The sequence below is a fragment of the Stegodyphus dumicola genome, chromosome 5 (assembly GCF_044657685.1).
Source record: "Stegodyphus dumicola isolate Sdum_Otavi_A_Nest chromosome 5, ASM4465768v1".
Lineage (NCBI taxonomy): Eukaryota > Metazoa > Arthropoda > Arachnida > Araneae > Eresidae > Stegodyphus > Stegodyphus dumicola.
The window spans coordinates 136,589,468-136,602,500 of record NC_140772.1 but is presented as its reverse complement, the minus strand read 5'-3'; the positions used below and the strand labels follow the sequence as shown (position 1 = coordinate 136,602,500).

The following is a 13,033-nucleotide window of genomic DNA, read 5'->3' as shown; positions in this document are numbered from 1 at the left end:
AAATACACTTTCTTTCCAACAAAGTTAAACAATTAAGTTATTTTTTTTATTTGATTAAGCAAACAACTCATTTAACGGAAATAAAATAATGGCATAAATTTTTTTAGGAAGGCCCTAAAACTAAGTACATAATCTTAGTAGCCCAAAGCGGCATTAGCTCAGAAGGGCTATTAGTTTCGAAATGGGATTTTGCATTCAATCTCTATAAACGGCTGAATCACTTTTCATATTGATGCTACTAAGTATTTCGCCCTTTGTTACATTTAAATAAATTAAATAATAAAGAATCTACATAAAACTCGCACTTGGAAACTCGAATTTTGAATTTCCATTAGTTTAATTATCTATTTCATATTTTGTAAAACTTTTCGACGTATTTTGTAAAACTTGTAACGAATTTCTGATTATCAAACTCAACGATTTCAACGCGAGGAATCGCAAAACTGGAGGGAAAAAAAAGAATCTTTTTATCTCCAGCGTGCGAGACTGTCTATCGGAAATTCTAAAAGTATGTGTTTTTAAATATTTTGTGGTATTGCTATTCAATTGAATTTCATGTGGTTTAAGTGCGAAGAATATGGTATTTAATAAACAAAAATCGTCGACATGTTGAATTCGCAGATCAGAATACATTACTTCTTAATTACATATGCTATTTCCATTAATGACAATTTAAAATTTCTTTCAAAGATTCTAATATTTGGAGGAAATATAAAGACTGAAATACAAATATGGGCTATTAAAGATTAAATCATTGCAGGTTTTATTGAAACTTAACCATTCATAATTTAATTTGCATTCCATTACTAAGATAACGACAAAAGGAAATAATTACAAAAAAAAAAAAAAAAGTAAAAAATTCTTAAAGTTTTCAGATTTTATATTACGCCCAAAGAGGCGTTTTTTTTTTTTTTAACGTCTTATGCATTCATTACCTTTATTTATTAAATATCATGTTCTTCTCACTTAAAAACACATAGCATTCAGTTCAACAGCAACATCACAAAATATTTAAAAAAAGCATATCTTTAGAATTTCCGATACGCAGTCTCGCGCAATGGAGATAAAAATATCCCCTCCCCCGTGTACAGTGTTGCCATTGCTCTCTTTGAAATCACTGCGTTTGTTAATCAAAAATTCGTTAAAGTTTTACAAAATATGAAATACACAATAAAACAAATTACAAATTTAGGCTTCCAAATTTGGATCTTTGATCATGTTTATTTAGCGTCATGCCCCAAGCAGAAGCACCATGTAAGAGAATCTTCTCAATCACTGTACGATACCAGATTTTTTGAAACTTTGAAGAAATTCCTCAAATACTGACTGCAGTATTTTTCAGTGAGTTAGACAATATTTAGATTATTATTAGAATTTACTTTTAATATAATTTATGTGATGGTGCCAGGTAGCTTATTATCAAAAATTATGCCTAAATAAAGCATTTGATTTTTCCGATTGTTATTTTCTCTTGTGATAGTTTTATGATTGGATTTCGTAGTTTGTTAACTTTCGTTCCATTCTTTAAAATATAGATAGCTTTTCACTTTGCGACAGAAATTTTTAATTGAAATTTGTTGACCCAATGTTTGAAAATTTGTAAAGAAAGGGCTCTAATATTTGGTGGCAACAATTTGAAAAGTGAAACACCGTGTAACCAACACAAAATGCCAAAACTAAATGAATAGCCCTTCTAGGCGAATTGCTCCTTTGGGCGGATAAAGGTAACACACAAAACGTTTAAGAAAAGCTCCTTTGGGCGTAATATGAAATCTGAAGGCTTTCAGATTTTTTTAATTTTATTTATTTACATTTTCATTGTTGTAAAATTAAATTTTGTAAACCACTCTGCACCGCACCGTATTATCTTTATTACTTAAATCAACTAAATTGGAAGCAGAAAATGAACTAACGTTAAATTTTATTTTATTTGGCCTTCTTCAATCCAGGCGACTAGAGATTTTTTGGATATCTGGGTTTTGGATACTTGGAATTTCGCTGTACTTCTAATAATCTGATATAATATAACGGAATAAAATAAAGTTTGGATTCATAAAAGTTTCTGGCTTTGCATTTTTTAGCAAAAGCATTGTCAATGATGATATGCTTCTTTTATTCATATCGTGATGCACCTGTACTCTTCAACTTACTAGTATCACATAATTATTATCATCATTTGTTCGATTACTTGTTCTATTTCGAAATCGCAAACTTAAACGTTATGCGTTTCGTTCGCGGAAGTTATTACGCCATAGTTTTTCCGTGTCTTTTTCCTTCTTTTTCTTTTCTTGTCTGATAAAAATAATGAAGATGACTTCGTTTTTCCATGTTCCGGGTAAATACATCTGTCATGGTCTCTCTTGTTCTCGCACGAAGGTCAGACAAAAAGATAACCACCAACAAAGACTGTTCATCGCTCAGTGGGAAGACACGTATCGAATATGTGTTGGATAACCCCAGATGTAGGTGTGTGGGAATAGATGAAGCTGACGATTTAGAGAGAATTCTGAAATTAGAATGAAAACCTGCTTACAATTCAGTTTCTACGTTTGAATGCATATGTATGTGTTCCAGTGAAAATAGAAGAATTGCTTAGCGACATTATTTATATTCTTTAGAGAATTTTTGTGTACCTAAATAAGTTTAAAAAAATTTTCAGTTTCCATGAAATGAATGTCGTAAAATAACTTATGAGCGTTTTGTTAATTAGCAGTTTTTTAATTTATCAAATAAAAGCTGAATTTAGAGATTCTAGTTATTCAATTTTCATTATTTTTTGAAAGATAATGTACTTTTTCATTGTTATTTAATATTTTCTTTTAGTTTTCTTATTTGTTTGCAAAAATTTTACATCTCGTTATTTTAGAGTATCCAAAAATTAAGAGAGAAATTTATGCTCACACTTGATTTATGCTCTGACCGATTAATAATTGAGAAATAAATCTTGGTTTATTTGTTTGATTAATTCAACACGGCAAAGCAATGACGCTCATCTTTCAAAATTATACAGAAAACAAATGCTTTCATGGAGAACTTTTTAAAGAAAAATATCTCTTATTTCCTTTATACATAAGGAAAAACTACAAAAACACCCACGCGGTAAAGATTTAACTCGGAGATACGAACGAACTCGAATCGAACGAATGGAGGTCGAATAAATACGAGGCAGATGATGTACTAACCCTCATATTTATGGAGTTTTTAATTAAAATTAATGTCTATCTAAAGTTGTTTCGTTAAAGAATTAATTACGGCAAAGCAGTTGGTGACAATCGACTTATCTCTTCTTGGATAAAATTCCGCAGAAATTGGTTCATACATGCGTTGCAAATCGATCAGGCTTAAACTGTATATAGTTATCTAAATCCGAATCTGGTCTGAGCGAAGAAGACGTTTCGCGACTTTATCACTCGGCCATGGGTGCTGGTGTTGAATAATACACCTAATTTTAAACGGCATTATTTGTAGAAATAAATACTGCAACATTTACAAGGGATTTAAGATAGAGAAAATTCTCTTTTCCAAAATTAAATTATTTCCTCGTTAAAATATTCGCCTCAATCGATTCATTACTCTGAGCTAACGTCTTAACAGCAGTAAAAACAGTTTGAAAAGTGGTCAGTAACTTCTTAGTATAGGTAATGCAAAATGATATGCGTTATTCGATGCAGAAAACAAATTGTTATTCTTTAAGCTGCCGGATTATTTCTGTTAAAAACTTCACTAGTTGAGATTTTCAAAAATTCTTTCGAAGCACAAAACATAAAAAATCAGCTATACCCTCTCCAGGATTCGAATTCCACATCTTCAAATTGCCAGCCAGATGTGCTACCACTTATAGCACGAGAGCACGCAGTAGGGAAACTCGAAAATATCTTATATTCTCCCCCACACACATAAAAGGAAATTGGGAAGGGAGGAGACCCAGTCACTAAATCCAGGTAATGACTAATAATCATCGACTACATTTTGGTCTTATTCATCTAGAGCGGTTAGCATGAAAAAGCATATGCCATTGCAGAGATTTGAAATTCATATCTTTTGATGATAGTCGGATGTGCTATCAGTTGCACAATTGAACGCACACAGACGAAAATTTCTAATACAATTAATTAGTACTTTCTGTAATTTAAGTCTTTTCAAAAGACTTAAATTACAGAAAGTACTAATTAAAATTTAATTAAGTAATCTTTTCAAAAGACTTTAAAAAATATTAAAGGTTTAAGATTTTAACGGCCATCCAAAAAGTTTTTTTACATTCTTGCTGACTCGCAATCTACCAATCTGCTGTAACAATCAGTCCTGCCACTCCCCCTTTTTTTCGTCTTTTTAGCTTTGTTATTAAGTATCCATTCTTTTGTACTAACGCCATTTACAATTCAACAGCAAAATCGCAAAATTTTTAACAGCAGCATAGGTTTAGAATTCCCAATGCAGCGTTAAGTGTTGGCGTATATTTTTCTTTTCTTCCTCTTCTTCTTCTTCTTCTTCTTTTTTTTTTTTTTTTTCCCAGTCTTTTCTTAGTTCATTATATCAATATTCAGTTTTCTTAGTAAGATGGCTTACAAAACTTTTTGTCTTTTTGTTATTAACGTTTTGTGTGTTAACTTTACTTATTAAATATCACTTTCTTCGTCTTTATGGGCATAAAATTTAAATCAAAAGTAAAATCACAAAATATTTAAAAATACAGCCTTAGAAATTTCTATAGACAGTCTCACGCATGAGATAATGTTTTATTCTGAATAGTGTTGCCACTGCTCGCTTTCAAATCATTGAGTTTATTAGTTTTTAAAAAATAGGAAATAGACAGTAAAACTACATCGAAACTCAAAATTCGGGCTTCCAGGTGCACAGCTTTGAGTGGAGGAATACGAAACTTAAAATTTGATGCTCTATGTGCTGTTGGTCTTTTACAATGCGAGAAACATACATACATTCATGCAATTTTTTTTCACTTTTTAATTTCTTTAAAAATAGTACAGGGTAATAATATTTGATAGCAACAGTTTGAAAAGTGATCCGTTACTTATAACGAACCGATGCAAAATTCCATTTCGAGATTAATTTGGGCTAAGCAAAAGGCCACTTAATAAAAATTTAGATGTCAAACTATTAATAAAAATAAAAACAAGCACAACAGACTTAGCTCGTGTTCTATTTTTTAAATAGCTTTCAGAAAACTAAAATAAATCTTATTATTTGTTACTGTTATATTTTAGTTAAAATTAATGAACTGCGGGGGGGGGGACATCCAACCTTTTAATCCTCAATTTTAAAAAATGGTTCTAGAGATATGTTAGAGTACTGACTATTAAAATAATCATAATATCATAGCATTTTCGCAATACGTTAACAGCGAAGGTACCGTTTATTCAATTCAAAATTAAAAATAAGCGCAGAAAGAGAAAAAAGTGATCATGATATATAAATTTTACTCAGGGAAAATAGGATTTTCACTGGTGATAACTTTAGTAACAAGCTTGCAAATATCAGTTGGTATCAAAATGGGAAAATTTTAGCGAAATGATGTTCAAAACTGCTCATATTAAATGCCAATGACATGAAACTGTATGTCTTCTTTTAAAATTAATATTCTCATCTCTTTGTCGACATTGGATTGAGTACGTCAAAGATGATCGATTCTCATAATTCTTTTAGACAGTATTCATTGTAGTCAGATAGAGCAGAATGCCTAACATTTGTATTCTTTACTTCGCTTGGTCACATCGCTTAAAGTAATAAGCATAAGTTCAGTTTTACTAATAAATATAAAATAAACCTACTTTCACTTTACTCTATAATTCACGTAGGACTACAGGGATTAAAATGGGAAGGTAAACCTTGTAATCCATCTGTTTGGATATGGAAAGGAGTGCTACCATGATTAGTATTATATACCTACTATCTCTTCCTCGTATGTAATTGCCAGCTTTCTGGAGTCACGGCTCACAGCACATGTGAAGAGAAGCCATTTGTCATCAATCAAGAGAAAATTGATATTCATTGAACTGAAAGATGGTGGGATGCAAAGTTCAGGGGTATTTCTGAGAATTCTTTATTTTGGTATCCCAATCAAAGTTCATATTATTACATTCTAATTAACAGCATGCTTGAAGACAGCAAAATGATTTTCTAGATGCTTTATTCTAAGGAAGAAATGCTCATGAATATTTGTTTAATTGAAAAGACAAAACTAGAACGGTTTCTTATGTGTAACAGTAATTGACAAAGATAATCTTAATTCCTCGCAAAGGGGAGGAGGGAATAGAAGATCAAAAGAGATAGGAATTTAAATTGAAATACTGAAGGAAGTTAAACTGAAGGTATTTTAAATATTTATAAGCCACATATAAATTACATTCACACTAGACAATAAATTTTGATTTGTCGAATGTTCCCAAAATGGATGTTGCTTTTCTTTGTATATTTTGAGATAAAAATAATCTGTTGTGAGAGATTAACTTCTCTTTCTAAGATACTTGTTTTACATTTTACGTTGGAATGTATTATGCTGATATATATACGATATTCAACCTGCAATTTTTACGACGCCTTTTTGTCTTTTGTGCTCAGTTTCTGTTGCATCCCTTAATATCGTCCAGTAGAAATTCGCAAGCATCACCATTTGCCTTCATTGCTTCTCAAACAATGAAATGTTCTTTGAAATCTTTCTCCTCGTTCATCGCTGTTTGCATCGCACCACAGTTTTCACGGGATAAATTCAAGTAAAGTGCAAGATATAAATTTCCAATGATATACTTGAGTCCAATATTTAGTACAACGAGAGCAGTTTTTCTTTGTGCTCTGTAGTTGGTTGCTGTTTTGTTTCCAAGATAATTAATTGCAACTTGTTATAAGGCGATTCACGCTTTCAGCTGGTGTCCATTAAATATCTACTAAGACTGAACATCTGAAGTATTCGGATCTAAGTATCCAAGGTGTAGATCGCAAATCTTGCGCGCAAAGTACACGGCAGAAGGCTTTTTTGGTTGTAGTTATTACTGCATGCTTTGGTACAAAAGTGAACTGCTCCATATATGTAACAGAAGTTATTTATCTTGTTTTTGCAGTCTATTAACATTTTGATACTTGCGATTGACCAAACGTTCAAGGAACAATATTATGTTTAGTAATAATTTTTTTGAGATTTCACACTATTAGCATTAGTAGCTACTAATTAATATACTTAACATAATAACCGTGCAAGGAAATCCTGACCCTGTGTAATAAAAACAGAGTTTCTGATCGTAAATGCGTTTTCTATACTGTAATATGCGTTATTTATACTGTAGTTATTTATACTGTATTTATACTTCCCTTTTAACTATTAACTCAGTGTTGAGGAACTACTAAGCGAATAATCGCTTAAGTCCAGAAATAGAGACGTAACACTCAAGAAGGGTTAATTGCCCTTTATTTCTCAAACTAAAGGTGTACAGACGGTCCCTTTCTCAGGAAGTACAACAAAGCCTCCACTTGAGCTTAACCACAAAAGTGTAAGAAATAAGAACTTAACTAATGACTAACTAAAGAGATTTAGCCGAAGCTAACACAGTTTCTAATATAGAATCAGCTAGCGAAACTATCAAGGGCCCGTAATACGGCGTAGTAACAGCTTAGAGATATGTGGCCAAAAGGCAAACGCGTGCTAGTCAGAAACTCTGAGGCTGTCTCTCGAAGTCAGTGGAACTTCGACTTAAATACTATTACTTCTTATTTGCATTTAACCCGATTCTAAAAACACATTCTGGTTAGGAATTGTAAGTTGAAATTAGGAGAGATAGGAAAGGAGCTTTAACTTAAAAATAACTGTTATAAACTTAGGTTAAACTTAGGTTATACTTTACATCACCTCAGAATACTATAGTTTCATCTTTATGTAGCTATTCGAGAGAATTAAATCGGGAGAATTAGAGGCGATCTTGAGATGGGATTGATTTTACTACAGACCGAGAGTATTCTAGACTTCAGTGTCAGAGTTTGCCATTATCTCCCCGCCGACACGGATTTGAATGATAGCCACTTTTAAATTTCTTAATTCGATACATTTATAAGTCACGCGAATTTTTTTAATGAATTTAGCTTTCTACTTATTTGCACTTTTTAAGATTTACTTCTACTCGAGACCCGCAGATTAAATTTTCCCTCGGAATAATATAAGATGAAAATATTTAAAAACTTTTTTTAAATGGACTTTTTCTTTGTATATTGTTTCAATTACATTTAGCAACTTTGGCGAAAGTTCAGATAATTATGCTGAAGTAAAATTTTACATTTGCTCTTATTTTAAATCAAATATCCTTAGTGTTCCTTTAAATCTTACGTATTTTGATAAAGACTTGCCATTCGAAGTTCAGTTACAGAAGTATTATACAGAATAGAAAAGTTACATTCCTTTTTTCTTATTCATAATGCGCTGCATATCCTTTACTACTCTGATTTTTTTTGCAAACAACAAATGTGACAATGACGTAATAATGCAGATTGATTTACTTTTTAAAATTGGTATCCATAATTATATTGAAACATTAGTGTGTAGAATCATCAAATTTTTTGAGACAAAATCTTAAAAATTTAGTCTTTCTCACCAGGAACTGAGCATGAGATTCTTCGACTGTAAACTGGATGCACTGATCACTACATCATAGGGATGCATGAGAGAAGTGCCCTTTAATACCTTTTTTTAAAGGTTTTTTTCTTGAAAGCAGGAGATGTGAAAAATGAGCAATGCCCTCACCAGGAATCGAACCACGGACCTCTCGAATAGATTGCTGAGAGTGCTGATCACTACACTATGAAGGCATGCTAAGAAGGTGGGATAAATACCTTATATACTCCCCGTATTAAAAGGCGACTGGGGATTAGAGGACCTAGTCGCCAAATCCCGGTGGCGGAGAATCCACCACCCCCTCTAGTTCGGGCGCCACTGTAGAGATATTATGTATTTTTTGAAAGCAGAAGATGTGAAAAACGAGCAACGCCTTCGCCGGGAATCGAACCACGGTCTTCTCGAGAAGCGCCGAGCGTGCTAACCACTACACACCACGAAGGGATGCCAAGAAGGCGGGAGAAACACCTTATAACCTTACTATTTCAAGATTCTCCTGTAGTGGGAAATTAAAAATAAGAAGATGGGGGGGGATATTAAAATCATCTCAACGAACTATCAAGGGAAAGTATTGCTTCCGATATTTACAAAAGAAATTACATTTATTTATCCCAGTGACTTTCAAAGAGTGAAGCTTCATTCAGACAAAGAAGAAAGTCTTATTTCGAGAAATATCACTGCATTCCTTGAAAAAAAAAAAAAAAATGAAGTCTGATAGGTAATGCATATATACCTTTTCAACGCATTTCTCTGAAGTTGTCCGATGTTTGCCCTATGGACTATCGTGCCTCTGTTTTCTTGAAAAGAGTTGTTTCCAAGCGCAATGAAGAAGAACGTAATGGAAGAGGAAGGAAAATCAATACCCCTGGAAATTTTATGAAAAGACCTTCTATCATGGAAATCACGATGCAGAAAAAAGGCCAGCAAAAAGGGCTGTCAGAACTAACATTTAAAAAAATACCCTTTGTATTTTTAACTTTAATTAGACGGATCTTGAAATATTATTCGAGTCTTAGCAAAACCATAAATAAAAAATATGACTTGTTGTTAATAATTTCCTTTCTGTTTACAATGCTCACGAGGAAAATATAACACAGGGCGATTCAAAATAAATACAGCAATACAAATAGGTATAACTATTTAATTGAAAAGAATTTATCGATAAGAATTACACAGAATATAAAAGGAAGTTCAAAATTTTGTTTACGTACCTAAATAAATGTTCTTTGTGACTCCCTTTGGTAACATGACAACATCTAAGCGGTGGTCCATTTCACGCCATACATTCTGAAGAATATCTCGAGTCACCATGGGACTTAGGGTGTTACGATTAAAGACTGTTAAATACTGGTACTTCATCCTGGTCTCGAACCCAAGCGAACGGGCTGGCTTCACGGGTCGTTTTCGTGATTTTCCCCATGTGTAACTTGAATATGAGCCAGTTTCTCTTAGAACTTCCACTACGAAGGCATCCTTTCCTTTATGCAAATAACCCTTAGATAGTAAGCTTTGCCATATTCAAATAACGAAACCAAATCTTCCCTTCAGTAGCTTGTTTAAAAAAATTATTTACATTTTTTCTCAAATTTATTTATCATTAAAATTAATAACCAGTATCTGCATATGTATCTACACCTTTCTTTCTTTCTCTCTCTTTCTCTATAGAGAGAGAGAGAGAGAGATGAGAGATAACTACAATGACTTTACTGCTTGTTGGCAGAGTTGCTAAGATAAAGTAAGGCAAATTATAGTAATTTAGAAAAATTACTATTATTTGTAAAATTAGGTATATGAAATTAAATATTAGAAGAATTCAAAACTACACTTTCATAAGTTAGCCTATTCATCACCGTTTCTTGCGGAGCTCTTAGTGAAATATTGGTGGAGAAAAGAGTTCCAACGAACCTCGATTAATAAGGATAATCTAAAGCAGGGGTCCCCAAACGTACATCCGCACGCCCCATTGCGGCCGTCAACGGTTTTTGGTGTGCCCACTGATGCACAGCAACGATGGTTTGTAATTAATTAGAGGCGTTTAATAAGCGTATTTATTTAAAAAGATTATTAATTTATAATGACATATGTGATAATTTTAAATGGGGCTTATCAGACATAGCGGTTTGATTGGAATTCTCACTTCTAAGGTATGGTCACGACGTCCCGGCCAATTTGTTATTCTCACCCGGTTATTTGTTAAAAATTTAAAAACGTCAAATGTTAGTGTTTTCAACAATGAACATCACGAAATAAAAGTGCAGATCTCGGTTTAAAGACGAACATCTTGATGACTGATTTTTATGGGCAAGAATATGTTCTCTTAATTATGAAGCAAAGGCCTACGAAATGCAATGCCAGATATTACAAACGTTTGTCTTTAGTATTTAGTAATTATTAATTTCACATAAGAATGCAATTAAATATTTTTTATATCTTCAAATTATAATTCTGGAATAACTTTTCATGCATATTATGTATATTATTAACTATGTCAACTTATAAATTAACCTTAAAGGAATAAATGGGCCCGCAACCCCACCGATATTCCAGAATGTGCTGTAAGGTACAAAATGTTTGGGAATCCTTGATCTAAAGGCATAAAGAGTAGTTATTCTTTAAAGTTCTCGTGTAACCGACATTCTTCTAAGTTACCGGGTTATGGCCTTTAAGTACGTAATTCACAAGAGATTCCTCGAAGTGTCTACTATGAAAATTGAATTGTATTTAAAAAAGTAACCCATCTAATTTTTTGAATTAATGAAATAATCTTTTCAATTATAATGAAATATTTAATCCTTAGGAAATAACTTTTTTTTGCTGAGCTTGTTATTCCAGAATGCACTACTTATATGTAGTTTTAGCCAATATCAACGAATATCCGAAACTTCGGTAATGTGCTCTAACACGGGAGTATCGCCCATGAGATAAAAGGGTTTTACGGAACATGATTATTTTTTTCCCACGAAATATCCTGACTCCTGACTTTTCGTCTGAGTCTACGAATCTCATCTGAAGTACACACATCGAGATTTTGCTCACCGTAGTGTAATTTATGTCACACCGAATTTATAAATTTAGACTATAAAAAGAGTTAAGTGACATAATAAGAATTGCTTTGAGTCCTATTTTAAATTAAGAAAGCCATCAAAATCAGTGCCAGCGTCCCAGATACAAACGCGACGAGTTCGAGAATCAGCGCCGTAGTTGGCGCGGTTTCAATTCGTGCCAGCCAAAGGGTGGGTATTTCATTGTTTCATTCTTAACATCTAGGAGTATTGTTCTTTTACCCCAGACTGTACCTCTATGGAGCAGATTTGTCATTTTATGTCTTATGTCCAGTATTTCTGTAATAGTCTAGTTATGAGGCTTCAGGGATATGAAAATGGTGCTTGTTTGGAACTTAGTTGCGATGCGAATAAGAAGGTTAATATCTTTGATTTCTACTGTTTGGTAACTGTTTTAAATTTTTTTTTCTTTAGAATTCTTGGATTTTGAAAAGAACTTATATATTCCTGTGTACTTTCAATGTTATTTACATGAAGTTATCGTCTCTTTTATTTTTAAACGTCGAAATGATGGAGAATTTTTATTTTTTAATTGTGCTTTTTTACCCTTTAATATTCTTGATAAGTTACTAGATAAACGGAGTGTTGGTAACCCAGATATTTTCAATGGTACGTAACATTTATGGTACACTTTATCTCCGTATGTTGACGTTAAGTACACTTTGGAATGAAGTTCTCAATAAATTACGAAAGGTAAGAGAACTTTTATGAGTATTTTTAATTAAGTGCTGATGTTTCACTTCATTAATTGCAATGAAATTTCATTAAGTAGTCACAGAGTACTTGAATATTTAGCCTTTAAGACTTTTACTGCAAAATACTTTAAATTGCTTCAGCTTACACTATTTATCGGAAATTAAAATACCTAATGCAATTTATCGATACTGTTTTTGGTTCTCATCTTTAATTTAGTTAAACATTGAATTAAAAAATCTGTAATTTATGCGATAAAAAAGAAATTAAAACATATAAAAATTTCATATTTCAAGGGCACCATACAATAGGATAATTTTTTACAATGACAATTATGTATATACTTTCATTGTTAGACTCATATGTAAAATCAAGTTATGCTGTTTTAGATTATACCTTTCATCGAGCATGACAGCAGTATAATTTTTGCAAATAGAATAACCTACTTGTCTTATTTTCATTCGTAAATAAAAGCATTAAAACATTTATCAAAGCGCTAAATTATTTCGGAGTTGTTGAATTTAACTGCTAGAAGACAAAGAGGCCCACTTGCTGAGATAATGAATAACACACATAACAGCAAGGTCAATCGATAAACAAGGTTATGCTCTTTCCAACGGTCGAGTTCACTGACGTCACTTGACTAACAGGGAATAGTAACTTTTGA

At 32.4% G+C, this 13,033-nt stretch overlaps 1 protein-coding gene across 2 annotated transcripts in view; it reads left to right on the top strand.

Annotated features, from left to right (window-relative positions):
• The window catches only part of LOC118189403 (vacuole membrane protein 1-like), a 117,575-nt gene that overhangs the window by 38,364 nt on the left and 66,178 nt on the right, over nt 1–13,033 (top strand). The window contains exon 1 of one of the 2 annotated variants that reach the window (XM_035359997.2): nt 11,877–12,031. The exons of the other annotated variant lie outside the window; for it this stretch is intronic. Within the exon in view, the coding sequence (XP_035215888.1) occupies nt 11,912–12,031 (120 nt within the window). The 5' untranslated portion in view covers nt 11,877–11,911. Of the gene's footprint in view, nt 1–11,876; nt 12,032–13,033 lie in introns of those variants that run through there. 2 annotated transcript variants of the gene reach the window in all.